This window comes from Panicum virgatum, chromosome 5K, assembly GCF_016808335.1.
Source record: "Panicum virgatum strain AP13 chromosome 5K, P.virgatum_v5, whole genome shotgun sequence".
NCBI classification, from domain to species: Eukaryota; Viridiplantae; Streptophyta; class Magnoliopsida; order Poales; family Poaceae; genus Panicum; species Panicum virgatum.
In genome coordinates, this window is record NC_053140.1 from 18,679,083 (window position 1) to 18,693,883 (window position 14,801).

The 14,801-nt window shown below is 50.5% G+C and overlaps 1 protein-coding gene across 2 annotated transcripts; it reads left to right on the forward strand.

The window, feature by feature from the left end:
• Nucleotides 1-7,565: 7,565 nt before the first annotated feature.
• On the forward strand, nt 7,566-10,339 carry LOC120706814 (GDSL esterase/lipase LIP-4-like). 2 transcript variants are annotated; one of them, XM_039991544.1, is made up of 5 exons: nt 7,566-8,002; nt 8,856-9,041; nt 9,150-9,313; nt 9,507-9,840; nt 9,939-10,339. In XM_039991544.1, exons 1-5 carry the CDS (start codon nt 7,687-7,689, stop codon nt 10,169-10,171), a joined length of 1,233 nt encoding a protein of 410 aa, XP_039847478.1. In that variant the 5' UTR covers nt 7,566-7,686; the 3' UTR covers nt 10,172-10,339. The 2 variants fall into 2 exon arrangements, with proteins under 2 accessions (XP_039847478.1, XP_039847479.1); XM_039991545.1 differs by having other exon boundaries at nt 9,570-9,840.
• The last annotated feature ends 4,462 nt before the right edge of the window (nt 10,340-14,801 follow it).

Below are 14,801 nucleotides of genomic sequence, written 5' to 3' on the forward strand. Positions count from 1 at the left end.
ACCCGGCTGCCCGCAGTTGTAGCACGGAAATAAATTGGGGCATACCCCCGGCTGCTGCACCCAGACCTTCTGCTCATTCTGCTGAGGAGCAGGAGGCCTGACTGTCCCCTGTGGCTGAGTGTACTGAGGGGGCCTGTATCCCCACTGCTGCTGTGGCTGGTGCTGAAAGGGGGCTCGCTGTGGGCCCGACTGCACCAAACGAAACCTCTGAGGGGCACTGCTGGAAGATCCCGCTGCCGGCACCTTTCTCTTCTTTTATGCCTTGTGAGCTAGGTGGGCGTCCTCCTGTATGATAGCCCCATTGACCAGCTCACTGAAACTGTCAAACTTGATCATGGCCAGGCGATCCTGGAGCTTGCTGCTAAGCCTCTGCCTGAAGCACGCCTGCTTCTTCTCATCGGTGTCTACATGGTACCCAGCATACTGTGATAGTGTGTTGAAAGACTGGGAGTACTGTAGTACACTGTTATTGCCTTACTTCAGGGCCAAGAACTCAGTGAGCTTCCTTCTAATCACCCCCGCTGGAATATGGTGCGCTCTGAAAGCCTCCTTGAACTGAGCCCAAGTGAATCGGGTGTCCATGGGGAACATTGCCACATGATTCTCCTACCATGTGCGCGCGGGAGCCCTCGGCTGCTGGGCTGTCAATCCTGCTTTATCCCCATCATTGTATGGGTGCAAGGTAAACTTGGACTCGATGGTCCGAAGCCAACTGTCCGCCTCTAGTGGTTCATCCGCCTTATGGAAGAGCGGTGGCTGAGTGGCCAAAAACTCCGGATATCCAGGAGCAGGTGGCTGGTGGTGATGTTCAGGCCGCGGCGCTCCGCCCTGCGCCACAAGCTCACGGAGGAGTGCCGTCTGCTCATCGCGTCCGGTGAGTATGGCCGCAATGGCCTAGGCCAACTCAGGAGGATTTGGTGGCTCTCTCATTTCTGCATTCAACCATGATTGGGTTAGTTATTTTTTTCTGATTACTTAAGAAAAATCTTGACTGCAACTAACACCCGAATCATGGAAGAAATCACCGAAAATCAATTATTTGAACACAACTTGGGGGACTCTGTCTGCGCTCAACCGGTCAAACCGGTGCAACCGACCGGTCAGACCGGTCTGCATGGCTCTGCTTGGGCTTGACGTAGATAAACCGGTTAGACCGGTGGCCAAGACCGGTCAGACCGGTCCCCAGCAGAAATAAACTTCTAAGTCCTAATTGTGCATCAATCCCAAAATTCAAAACATTTACTGCAATTTGGAAATCACGGTGCCATGATGCATGATGCATGAGCGTCCTACGTTAACCTCTCGACCAAAACTGAAACCTTACTTACGACTCTAGCACTTAATATATATCTAGGGCTTACTTCGCATAATTCCCACCCATACTACTTAACTACTTCTCACCCTAAGTCAGAATTTCATTTTTAGTTTGTAATATTCAAAAATTAATCATGCTTGTATCACCCCCAGTGCGTTTCGGCTCTGATACCAGCTGTGACGGAACCGCCAAATTAAAACTCTAATTAAGCGTAATGGTCGTCATTTGAACACATCGGGCGCATTAGCTTAACGGCTTAATTTGGCGATCCTTTCTTAACCCACGGCCCGATCGAAACAACACCGGTAGTCCCACGCGATGGTGGGCGCAGATGGTACAAGCACGAGAAAATACTTAAAATACGAGAGCGATCACGACACGAAACATTAAGTTTTACAGGCCGAGTTCAAATACATAAGTAATTTACAAGACTAACTTTACAATAGATACGACTGAAGTTCGAATATAAAAGATCCTACAACTACTCTAGCTTTCAGCAGTTCTGATCTATCAAGACCGGTCAGACCGGTTCTCCCAACCGGTCGGACCGGTCGGCCCTACCTGCCGACACCACCAGTTAGACCGGTCCCACGGACCGGTCAGACCGGTCTGCGCAAAACAGAAAGGCTGCACACTCAGCCCCAAGTGTACAACTCGACAAAGCCCTAGCCTAAGGGTCTCTCTCCACCACTTCTCACCCCTCTGCATCTCTGCGGATGAATTTAACGCAGCAGGGGCAGAAATCGACGTCCGGGTGTCCTGAAATAATAATTGTGGCAACAAACCCTGAGTATACTGATACTCAGCAAGGCTTACCCGACCAGTGGGTATAACTTAGCCCATATATCTAGACATGCAAAACTTTCTGGCTGGTGGTTAGTTTGCATAAAAAGCTTCTAAAATAAGTCCTTATTTTTCCACTTTTAGCTCCAAATTTAATATACAAGAATCATTAACTAGTATTTGCACCTGCTAAGCAAATCATGACAAACATGGGATAATAACTCATGATAGTCATTTCCAAACATCACTTAAATTTCATATAGCATTACTACGATGCGGTGCTGCGATCAAGGTGCTCATATCCGAGAGCGACTGACGGCGAATCGATCCGATTTAACCTTGCAAGGTGGACCTAACCAACACGGCACGCAAAAGCCCCGTCGGACCCCACGCACCAACCTTTCCCCTCCTCACCTCGAACTACAGGAACCAGCCCAACGACATATGGTCAGCCGAGCTCAACGTGAGACCACCAAAAATAAACATATGCATCCCAATTCTCCGCGACTACTCGCGTCGCCCCAGGAGTTGGGTGCGGGTTCCTGTACTTTCGAAGCAAAGCAGTACTCGGCTTACCGGTTTCGACTACCTCCTACTTCTGGTATGCGGTTAATACGGTTCAAACTCAATCACATGGCCAGACAACGAACGGTCCTTAACTGACACAGACAGGGCTAACTTTTCCCCGCCCGGTCTCCAAATTCTTTTCCTATCTTACCTAATTCAATATTTCCATATATTCAAAATAACTAAATACCCTATATCTCGCGAGTGACCCGAAATCACTCGTCTTCTACCGAGTTCTATTAAGCATAGCATTTCTATCGTCCTCTACATACTAGTATAACTCGAGGAAACCTAGGGATCATGCAACTAGGGTTCCAAACAATTTCTAAACCTAATGCACAAGTAATAGCAACATAAATATAGGTGTCATAGTTTGAAATAAAAGGATGTGCACCGGGGCTTGCCTTCCGTCTGCTGCTCAACACTGGGGTGAGTTGGGCCTTGGGCTGACTCCGCGCGAACCTCCTCCTGCGGGGCTTGCCCCTGCGGCTCTTATGGCTCCGCAACCACCTCGTATACGATCTCCTCCGCCGCGGCTGCTACACGTATGCATATGCATATGGCATGAGAATGCGTGCATAATTTATAAAAATTACTAGCAATTAATAGCCAAAATAATTTCTAACCGATTGTACCCACTACCCCGACTTTACACCCTCTCAGCCAACCTCCACCGGTCAGACCGGTCCATCCGACCGGTCAGACCGGTCACACTAACCCAGCCGCATCACTGGTCAGACCGGTCCCTCCGACCGGTCAGACCGGTCCCAACCAGAACAGAAGCTAGAATCCATGACGCGGTGAAAATCGTCCACCAATTCTAAAACCCTTCTAGGATCTAGTCCCTGGGATCCAATAGGATGTATTTGACCGGAGGGAATCGTCTAAAACCATCTAGAACTAAAGATCGACCATGACAAGCAAAATACCTTGAATGAGATCCTATCCGCGCGAAGACCTTGAATCCCCTGCTCCCCAAGGATAGAATCGAGGAGGAGATGATCCCCCCACACTGATTTGATCCTTCCCCGGCCTTGGAATCCGTTGGAGAGGAAGGATTTGGGTTCTAGGGTTTGGGTGAGAACATGGGAGGGGAGAGCTCGGGACGGCGAGCTGAGAGGTCTGGGAAGTTGAATGGGTCGTTGGGAGTGAGAGAGAGATTTAAATGCTGTGGGGCCCAAAATGGTTGACATCGGTCAGACCGGTCAAACCAGTCCGGCCCAGGCTGACAGGAGATGTTTTGATTTTGTGCTTTGCCGTGTGAGTTTAAAACTAATGACTTTAATTAACCTAATTACCGAGGATTAACACCTGGGTGTTACAGCTGCGACACGGGCACGGGGCGTGTACCTGTGTGAGGGAGGCTACCCTTTCCTTTCCGTCCACAGCTACGACTGACTGCGACCGCACGCGACCAAGATCAGCTTGTGGTGGGCGGCCGGGGCAAGGCAAGGCCGCCGCTTGCGCGCCCATTGTTATCTGGGCGCATTACGCTACGCTACGCCGGCAGGCACTGCCGCTGCTGGATCCATCTATCCGATGCAGACGCCCTACGCTAGCTACTGGCCTCTGGCCGGGCAAGTAGCCAAGCAGGTGATGACGCCCGTAGAGAGGCAGATGTGGGCGCGCGGCTGCGGTGAGCTGAGCGCCCGCGGCTGCTTACTTCACGGTTGCGTGCGCTTGTCCCGGCCGGAGCGAGTGCGTACATTACATGCCGTCCGCGCAGATCCATGAGGCGACACCCACGGCCAGCCGGCGCGCTGCGTGCACTAGTGTGTCTCTTGCATTGCCCCGGTCCGGCCGGCGGCCGGCGGCTGTCACGTCTCGGTAGGCCGTAGCGGCAAAACTGATCTGATCCCGTGCGTACGCCAAGGGCCACACCATCTGGAACCATGCCGGGCTGCCGGCCTACCGGGGCATAATCACGTTGGATATACATTTTTCCCCACCCACGTGCTACAATTAAGGGCAAGCAGTATATTATTAGTGCCGCCTAACATATGGATACCATGCATTGCCACCTAATAATATTGAGACGACTCCGACCGATGTATTATTATATTTTAAATCGTCTTGTATCAATTGCCCAATTCTTTTTATTTGTACATAGCAAAAAGAAATATTATGATTCACATAGCAACCGCGACTCATGCAATGATGAGAAAGTCGTCTCATAGTCCTTAATTACAAGGTTATGAGGTGGTTGCTTCGCGAACCAACCATCTCATTCTCTCCTCTCCCTCTCTCTTCTCAATATCATCAAAATCATACATGGAACTAGGGCTGGAAAAATAGCTCGTGGCTCGTAGCTCGGCTCGGGCTCGGAACGGCTCGGCTCGGCTCGGAGCAGTTCGCGAGCCTCAAACGAGCCGAGCCGAGCTAGATTTTTTGGCTCGCAAAAATAGCGAGCCGAGCCGAGCCGGCTCGTTCAGGCTCGCGAGCTCGACCCAATACAGTTTAAGAATAATTTCACGATGATTGATGAATTAATTCTTCATCATTAGTGGTATAAATTAATATTTATACACATAACATAGCAATTTGTATGTACATAAGAAATATATGCCACATAATTATTGTTATCATTCAAAAAAAGTAAATTAATTTATTTTGAGTTTAGTTCACATTGTTTAGTGTGGCTCGCGAGCCGGCTCGAGCCGGCTCGCGAGCCTCCACCGAGCCGAGCCGAGCCTGATTTTCTGGCTCGCAAAAATAGCGAGCCGAGCCGAGCTCGGCTCGTTCACTTGCCGAGCCGAGCCGAGCCGAGCCGCTCGGCTCGGCTCGTTTCCAGCCCTACATGGAACTGTACGAGAGAATGTATAAGATCACCGATGTGTATCACCGTACTTGTCCTAAAGAGTCAGGCTATAGATTTCCACACGTTAAACCATAAGTCTTAAGACAAAAGGTCTAAACACTACTATGGAATCTGTCATTGCAAACACCCCATCACCGTCGGTTTGAACCGAACCAGTGGTGATAGACGGTGATGTGGATAACACCACCAGATCGTAATATGAGCCGACGGTCATAGATTTGACGGCTATCAACACTAGGGTATATTACGAACTAGCGGTGATGGTGGAGACACCCGCCAGCGATCACCACCCTCCACCCTATTATTATTTCTCTCTCACTCCCTACCCTCAGGGAGCTCCTATATATGGCTACTCCTAACATTGCCATAAATTTGATTCTGCCTAAATTCTGCATTAGTAGATTGATCTTGTTTAGGCTAAGTGATTCTGTGATTAGCTACTCCCTCTGTTTCAAATTGTAAGTCATTCCAACTTTTTTAAAGAGTCAAAATATTTAAAATTTGATCAAATTTATATAATAAGTCCTAACATTTATGATACTAGATAAGTATTATTAGATTCTTCATTAAATATACTTTCATAGTATATCTATTTGGTGTTATGAATCACTGTAATCTTTACTATAGTTTTGGTCAAATATAGAAACAGTTTGACTCTTCAAGAAAGTTGGAATAACTTAAAATTTGAAACAAAGGGAGCAGATTCTAATTATGTTCATTAGCAGTTTCAACGAATCACTTCCAAAAACACTGTGCACTACTAAGCACCCGCGCGCCCATGAACATGCGGTGATGCTGCAGCAAACGTCCAACAGAATCTGTTTCGCAAGTTTCCACGTTGCGACAATAGCCTTTATTATTGCGTATATTTGTGCCACTCCGTGTCTAATTTATTTCCTCTCGGCACGGCGGGGGTTCTTGTCGTGCAAACAACAGTAGTAGTGAAGGAGAAGGATCGAATATCGACCCGATCGATGTTGCGCCCAGCTTGTCGTGATCGCTACAGCAACCTCTGCTTCACACAGGGTATAGCGACAGCGTCGACGACGAGTAAAAGTTTTGTTGTTCGATCGGCAGGTCCATCCCCAGTAATAGCCGGCAACGCTTCTGTGCCCAAGCAAAACCCTTTCTTGTGCTAGATTTCGTCATCTTTTTAACGAGTTGATCTCATTCATACACACGCTACCAGTTCGATTATTAAAAGCCGTCTTGTCAATCCTACCACTTCCTCTTAGCATCATATTTGAGCAGTACATACATAATGGGTTTCAAAATGCACTGGTGGTTCCCAAATTTGTGAGAGTGTGCCAATAAGATCCTTCAATTTTGAAAGTTCTGTTAAAATTTTCGAGAGACTAAGCCGGCAGATCCTCGGGATTGATGAAGTCACCACGCTCCTCCCTACTACTAAAAGAATAGTGCCGGTTAAATTCTATAATAATAATAAATCCATAAAAACGTGAGTGTTTATGCCGAGTCGAGGACTCGAACCCTGGTGAGCAGATTCCACCACAAGAAATCTTACCAACTGAGCTATGATTCGTTCACCATAAACTTGTTAAGTTGTTCATTATAGGTCCATATATTTGTCCGTGTGTGCACATAATGCTGACATATGGCGTGCTGACTGTACATTTTCTGTCTTATTTATGTCCCTCGTCACTCAACCTCTCTGGTCTAACCCTACTCAGGTAGGACCGTAGGAGGCACCCGGGCGGCGGCAGTAAAGCGACCCAGCAAGTGGTAGGATCGACAAGCGACCCGCCGGCTTCTAAGAGAGAGATTAGAGGATGGAGATGGCATATGCTGGAGAAGAAAGCCAAGAGCAAATGCATCGATTACGATCATAAGCCACGTTGGCAGTCTCGGGGACGTACGATTTAGCATGCCATGTCAACGTTACTCGCATTGCGGCGAACAACTTGAAAAGTTTATGGACCCAGAAATCCTCACAATGCAGGTTTAGAAACTAGCGGTGCATTATACTCTAATTTGCTGGAACTTGGAAGGGAACATGCACGCGCAGTTGCTTGGCCACTGCACGGTTATCTATATAACACATACACAGCACCCCATCCTCTCCGGCCGAGTTGCTCTAGCGACAAACCGTACCGTACATCACATCCGGGCCCTCCGCCAACGCACTCAACTCGTCTCTTCCCTTGTGACGCGCAAAGCGCGCGTACGTGTTGAGCCGTCAGCCATGGTGGCGGCTGGCGGCACCACCAGCATCAGCAGGCCGGGCGGCGGCGCGGCGGCTGCTGCGGCGGTGGCCGTACTCGTTGTCTCTGCTCTTGCGGCGAGGACGGCGTACGCCGGCGGACAGGAGGGCGACGACGAGCCGGCGGGGGCGGCGTGCGCGCGGCGGCCCGTGGTGTTCGCGTTCGGGGACTCCAACACGGACACGGGCGGCGTCGCGGCGGGGCTGGGCTACTACTACCCGCTCCCGGAGGGCCGCGCCTTCTTCCGCCGCGCCACGGGGCGCCTCTGCGACGGCCGCCTCGTCATCGACTACCTCTGTGAGTCGCCGGCCGGCTCGCCCATCTCCACTGCTGCCATCGTTCTTCTTCCACGTTCTTCACTTCTTCCACTGCTCGTCACCGGCCGGTCGTCGCGCGCACGCAACCAGGCAGCTAGCTAGTGGTGGTCGAGGTCGCCGTGATTCTCCTGCATTGGTTGGTGCGTGCGTGGAAGCAGCCAGAGAACGATCGATGGAGAGAAGGCTATTAATTAGTTGGTGGTGCCTGATGGTGACCGCGCGCATGCAGCAGGTCCTTGCAATTGACAGGCGCGCGCGTGCGCTGGCTGCTGGTCTGGGTCGTCCTCTCACTCAGGACAACGAAAAGGGCGAGAGCACCAACGATCGGCCGCCGGCCGGTTTCCACAAACTGGCAGGAGTCGTAGAGTGCGGTCGTGGGCGAAAGTGCGAGCATGGCTAGCTAGCTTCTGGTTGCTATCCAGTGGCAGTGCTACCCATCATGAGCTCGCACTTCCACCGTCGTCCCACACTTGCGACCTCCAACTTTCCTTTTCATGGCGATCGAGCAGCCGACCGGGACCTCCATTATTTCCTTCCTCTGCTGGTGGATGGACGGCTCGGCGCAAGATGTGGCCTGGGCAGCTCTCTCTCGAACCTTTGCTCCTTGAAAACATTGCTGTCGCATTTTCCTGAAACTTACGCGTGGTAAACTGGTAATCGATAACAACATTTCCCTGCGTGTTACCCTTGCACAGTTTGCTGTAAGAGATTGCATTGGGATGCTAGGTAGGTCCTCCCACTCTAGTTCTCTGTTCAGTCTTGAAACAACTGCACGCATTTCCGCACCTGACGGGGCCGCACTTTCTGAATCGTGACCTTACGTTACTATGCAGGTGAGAGCCTGAACATGAGCTACCTGAGCCCGTACCTGGAGGCCCTGGGCTCCGACTTCACCGGCGGCGCCAACTTCGCCGTCTCCGGCTCCGCCACGCTCCCCCGCAGCGCCCCCTTCTCCCTCCACGTCCAGGTGCAGCAGTTCCTCCACTTCAAGCAGCGATCCTTCGAGCTCCTCACCCATGGTAACATGCCTGCTTCCGTGCTTCCTACTTCAGAGGCGCACAAGACACAGCACATGTAGTAGTTAACAATCTCTGTCCTTGCAATGCACTGGGTGCGCGGTGGTGCAGGTGGGAGCGCCCCGGTCGACGCCGACGGCTTCCGGAACGCGCTCTACCTCATCGACATCGGCCAGAACGACCTCTCTGCCGCGTTCGGCAGCGGGGCGCCCTACGACGACATCGTCCACAACAAGATCCCGGCCTTCATCGCGGAGATAAAGGACGCCATCATGGTAAGAATAAATAAAATTGCTATCCATGCTCTGTCGATGCACCTCTTTGGGCTTCTATTGAATCGACAAATTGGATTGTAGATCTTTTTGATTTTGATATCGATTTTGATACATATAAGGTGTCCTGCGGATAATGCAAATCGAAGCTATTTGATGTCGATCGTCGTTCTTGTCTTGTCTGAACAACAACTAGCTAGCTGTTGTGCAAGGACGACGACGAACCTGCTGCTTGAATCAATTATTGTTTCCGATCCAGACACTCCACTACAACGGCGCCAAGAACTTCTGGGTCCACGGCACCGGGCCCCTGGGCTGCCTGCCCCAGAAGCTCGCCGCGCCCAGGCCCGACGACGGCGACCTCGACGACAGCGGCTGCCTCAAGACCCTCAACGACGGCGCCTACGAGTTCAACAACCAGCTCTGCGCCGCCTGCGACGAGCTCCGGTCGCAGCTGCGCGGCGCCACCGTCGTCTACACCGACGTGCTGCTCGTCAAGTACGACCTCGTCGCCAACCACTCCGCCTACGGTCCGTGCATGATGATGAGCCCTCCACCATGCCTTGTATTCTAACTCCATCACGAATTCACCGCCATCGATGACCTCGATCCCGTGACCAATTTTCAGGATTCGAGGAGCCGCTCATGGCGTGCTGCGGCTACGGCGGGCCGCCCTACAACTACAACGCGAACGTGAGCTGCCTCGGCCCGGGCTTCCGGGTGTGCGAGGACGGCGCCAAGTTCGTCAGCTGGGACGGCGTGCACTACACCGACGCCGCCAACGCCGTCGTCGCCGCCAAGATCAGCTCCGGCGAGTTCTCCACGCCCAAGCTGCCCTTCGACTACTTCTGCAAGGCATGACAACGACGACGGGCCTGCGCTGGTAGTGCAGTGTGTGTGATACCTGTAAGCAAAGCTGAGCGATTTATTAGTTGCGAATCCGTTTGCATCCAAGGCAAGCAAGAAATGTAACGCATTTCACAAGGAATAATTTGTGACTAATTAACGATCTGTCCTGTGTCCTCCACACTCAACAGGTGCATTTTGGGATTATTGGCCGTGTTTGGATGGCCCCACGAAATTTGTCCCGTGCTTTGATCACTAATTAGGGATATTAAATAAAGTCTAATTACAAAACTACCTCCTTAACTATGATACTGTAGCATTACTGTAGCTAATAAGGTCTTTAACTGTACGATTAGGGGATGATTAAGCACAGTTACTGTAGCATCATTGTAGCCAATTATGATGGAACTTGGCTTATTAGATTCGTCTTGAAAAATTACATCCATTCGCAAAAAGATTTCGCAAATAAACTTTATTTAGTACTTCATACATGCATTCGTTTTTTTGTGAAAAAATTTTCAAGCTCTCATCCAAACACGGCCATTAATGGGAACGGGAAGAACTAAGCTGCCGTCAAGTTCACACCTACTAGGAATGTACGCTACCACAAATTCAAAAGCCTTATAGCAAAACAGAAAAAACAGAGGCAGGATAAGGTTTTGGATGGGTGAGCTCAATGGGAATGTATCAGGTGCAATCAACATCTCCGTGCAAACTATGGAAACTTCAATCTGGGCCATCGGATCAACATCCAAGGGGAGGGACGCAGGGGGTGGGAGGGAGAATTTGCAAAAGTGTGATTACCCAATTCAAGGGCGAGTCTAGATTGCAAAATTACCCAATCTCTCATGCCCCTTGGATGTTGATCCGATGACCCAGATTTAAGTTTTCATAGTTTGTATGGAGAGGTTGGTTTGCACATGATATGTTCCCGATTCAATTGTACAAAAATTCGGTTTGGTTGAGTCAAAAATGATGGGTTAGACAGCAGAGAGAACCGACTGGCCATGTAAGTGATGGGTGAGGGTGTCAATCATCACTAATGAATGGTCATCAGTGACAGGTCATGCAGGTCGGGCTGGGCGTTCCTCGGTTCTCACAAAAGTTCGATTCCTAAGAAATGAGAACCGATCGGTTCTTTTTATAATCAAGAACCGACCAAATTCGATTTTGGTTAGTTCGGTTCGGTTCCGGTTCTAACCGAGAGAACCCAACTAACCAACCAGTCATAGAGGCAGAGAAGAAAAAAAACCCACCACCGCTGCCAAGTCCTCTGAGCACGCCGAGCTCCCACGCCTCTGCAGCTCCCGCGATTGGTCCATGGCCATCCGCTCCTTGGCTCCATCATCGCGCGCCGCCGCAACCTGTAGAGGGGACTGCCGGCTTGCTTGCAGCCTTGCCGGTGACCGCCGCGCCGACGCCACCTTGCCTGGAGGAGACCGCAGCGCCGCCGCCGCCGCCTTGCCTGCAGGAGACCGCAGCGCCGCCGCCGCCTTGGGGCCTTGCCTGCAGGAGACTGCTGGGGACCGCCGTGGCACCACCGCCTAGCCTGCCGGCAGAGCTTGTCCGGCGCGCCGTGGGCCTCCTGTGGTGCGCCATGGGCCGGTGGGCATGGTGCCGCTATAGGGGAACTCCGAGGGCGGCGGCGGGGGCCAGGACGGGAGCAAGGAAGGTCACGGCGGGGGCGAGGCCGGCTGCAGCGGCCGGGGCCGGGTGCTGGCCAGGGGCGAGGACGGCGGCCGGGGCCCGGCGCTCGGTGGGGCGGCACTAGGGATTGGGGGGATTTGGGGGCGGCAGGCGGCGTGGGGGTGGGTGGTCTGGTTGGTGGGGGGGGGGGGGGGGCGACTGGCGAAGGGGCTGGGTGGGCCGGGCAAGGGGCACCGTGGGTGGGGTTTGACTGTTGGGTTGTAGTGGGCCAAATGTCTAAATGAGCTAAATATTTAAAAAGCTCGATTCTTCGGTTAACCGAGTTCTAGAACCGAACCGAACTGAAAATTTCGGTTCCTAACAAATAGGAACCGAACAGAGAACCGAAATCCTCGGTTCCGGTTCTGTTGGTTCCGGTTCTCGGTTTTTTCGATTCGGTTCTTGGTTAATTTTGGCTAGGGCTACATGCAAGGGCGAACTTGGTGCAAATTAAATTTCTAATTACTACAGCATCAAAAATTTAGGTCCACCCCTGAGGTCATGGATGGCCCCAACCTAAACCATGGGCGGTTGGGCCACACAAATGACGAATCGTGGGACCGTCATTGATTAGTTCTTCCAGATGTATTGTAAATAGCCTAGCTTTTTTTTTTGAAGAAAAACTGTGGGGGAGTTCCCCACAACGCTTCAAGATTTTTGATTTATAAAAAACAAAGAAAAGAGTTGTACAGAGCTTAGCTTATCACGTGCAAAACTGAAATTATAAGCTACTCCTATATTTCCAATGAATTTGTTGTGCATCCAAGGAATCCAGGCCTTATGTTTGCTTGCCGGGAACCCCCCCCCACCCACCCCAATTTATCATTGATATCAGAAGCATGTCATTACAATTTAACAAGGTAATGACTCTATTTCAGCAGGCCGTATTCTTGCACAGTTTTACGGCCACCCACATCCACCGTCCGGTCCAGATCAAACGAACAACGCGCGCGTGACCTGTCCGTATCACTGACTAACCGGGCCCACTTTCTAGATGTAGCACCCAAATATTATTCAAAACATTGGTTCTCGTGCCGGTTCATTTCTTCCTCATCCTCTCTCTAGGGCCCCTCTCTCTCTCATCTCAGATACAGAGGCGACGAGCCGCATCCCCCGCATTGGCGACGAGCATCGCTGGCCCTGGCGAACTCCCGCGTCGCAGTGCGGGAGGGGTGTGAGGCGCAGGCCAGCAACAGGTGAGTCACGCGTGCCATTCATGTGCCGCGGATTAACCTGCGCCCCCTTCTCCTGCATTTGACTGTTGTTTCTCGCTTTGGTGGAGGTCAACGGCAAGCAATTCGACGGGGACACCTGCAGTGGTTCAAGGGGGAGCAGGAATCGCAGATCCAGACAGGTTAGTTCATGCCACGCACTCCAAAATGGTCCGTATCGGGATGGGGATGGGGTGATTCCGGTTGTTGGGGGAGGGGGCGGGGACGGGAGGGGAGGTGGTTGTGGTATTTGCTATGCGTTATATGAGGGGGCCTGAGATTTTCTGGGTTCAAGGGGGGAGAGGGCTTTTTTCCCCAGATTTTTGTGATAAATAAAGCACTCTGAATCGCTTGAGGGGGAGAGGGTTTCCTCCTGCATCTGAAGAGGATGCTCATCGATGTAGAAGTAATTTTTCCATTGGGTGGGGGGGGGGCATTAAAACACTCTGATTCGCTTGAGGGGGAGAGGGTTTCCTCCTGCACCTGGAGGAGAGGATGCTCATCGATGTAGAAGTAATTTTTCCATTGGGGGGAATTTTCTGTTGTGTGGAACACACCAGTGCTTATAGATGGCCATACAGTTTTTTTTCTCAGTCTAGTTGCTTGAGAACGTAGAATATTTTGCTAGTACCAATTCCCTGTTAGCTCAGTTCATGCTACACCACACGTAGTTGATAGATTCAATTTTTTTACTTCAGGTTTGTACTGATGATTGGGGGGGGGGGGGTGGGGGGGGGGGGGAGGGGGAGTTTTGTACCGATATGCTTCTACTCATCACTTTTTTTAGTGGCGGTGGTGGTTACATTCATGTGGTTTTTCAGTTTTCTGGAAATGCACAATCAGTGCAACAATAGTTCCTCTAATTTTTTCCATGGCTTATTAGTTGTCTTCGATTTCAGCCTCTCAGGCCTCTCAGCCTCATCATCACTATCCTTTTTTTTATCTTCTGGTAAAACACAGGTTTTACAATGTCTAAAATTCAGAAGGAGTGACAAGGCCGAGCGAAATCATCTGATGAGGTATGACAAAATATCTCCCCCACGCATTTTTTGGATTTTATCCTGCACCGACATGGTCATGCAAATTCATTTTAGGCTATAATACTTTTCTAAAACAGCCAAATTCATGTATCAGTCTAGGCAAAATAATATATAACCCAATGCATTTCAACGTATCCGGCTAGGCAAATTCATGTATCAGACTAGGCAAATTATATGTAATATTTGATGCATCAAAATTAATATATGACCTAAGGAATTTCAGTGCACCCGGCTATGCAATTTCATGTATCTGACTACTAGGCAACTCTATATTTTAATATTTTGCCATACCCGATTTTTATGCGCTATTTTAACTATGCATTATTACACTTAGCATAAGGCATTTCAGTGTACCTGGTTAGACAATGTAAACTCAGGTTTCTGATTTTTCTTTTTTTCGGCCCTCTTTTGTTTCTAATTTGCAGCGTAAAAGGAACAGGGCCTCTCCTTCCAGGCTTACCATGATTTATGCAGAAATGACTGAACCCAAAAGAATATGATTCGAGATGTAGATTTTGGGGGGCTTCTTAAGATTGAGTGCCCCACCATTCCAGCAGCGTTTGCGAATTGGCTCACGGTTGAGTGCTTTGATGCAGAGACATCAGAGCTTGTTCTACCCGGCAGGGGAAGGATTTCAGTCATGGCGCAGTCAGTTTCTGATATTTTAGCTTCCAAACAAGGGCGATGAAGTCAAATATGAGCTTGACG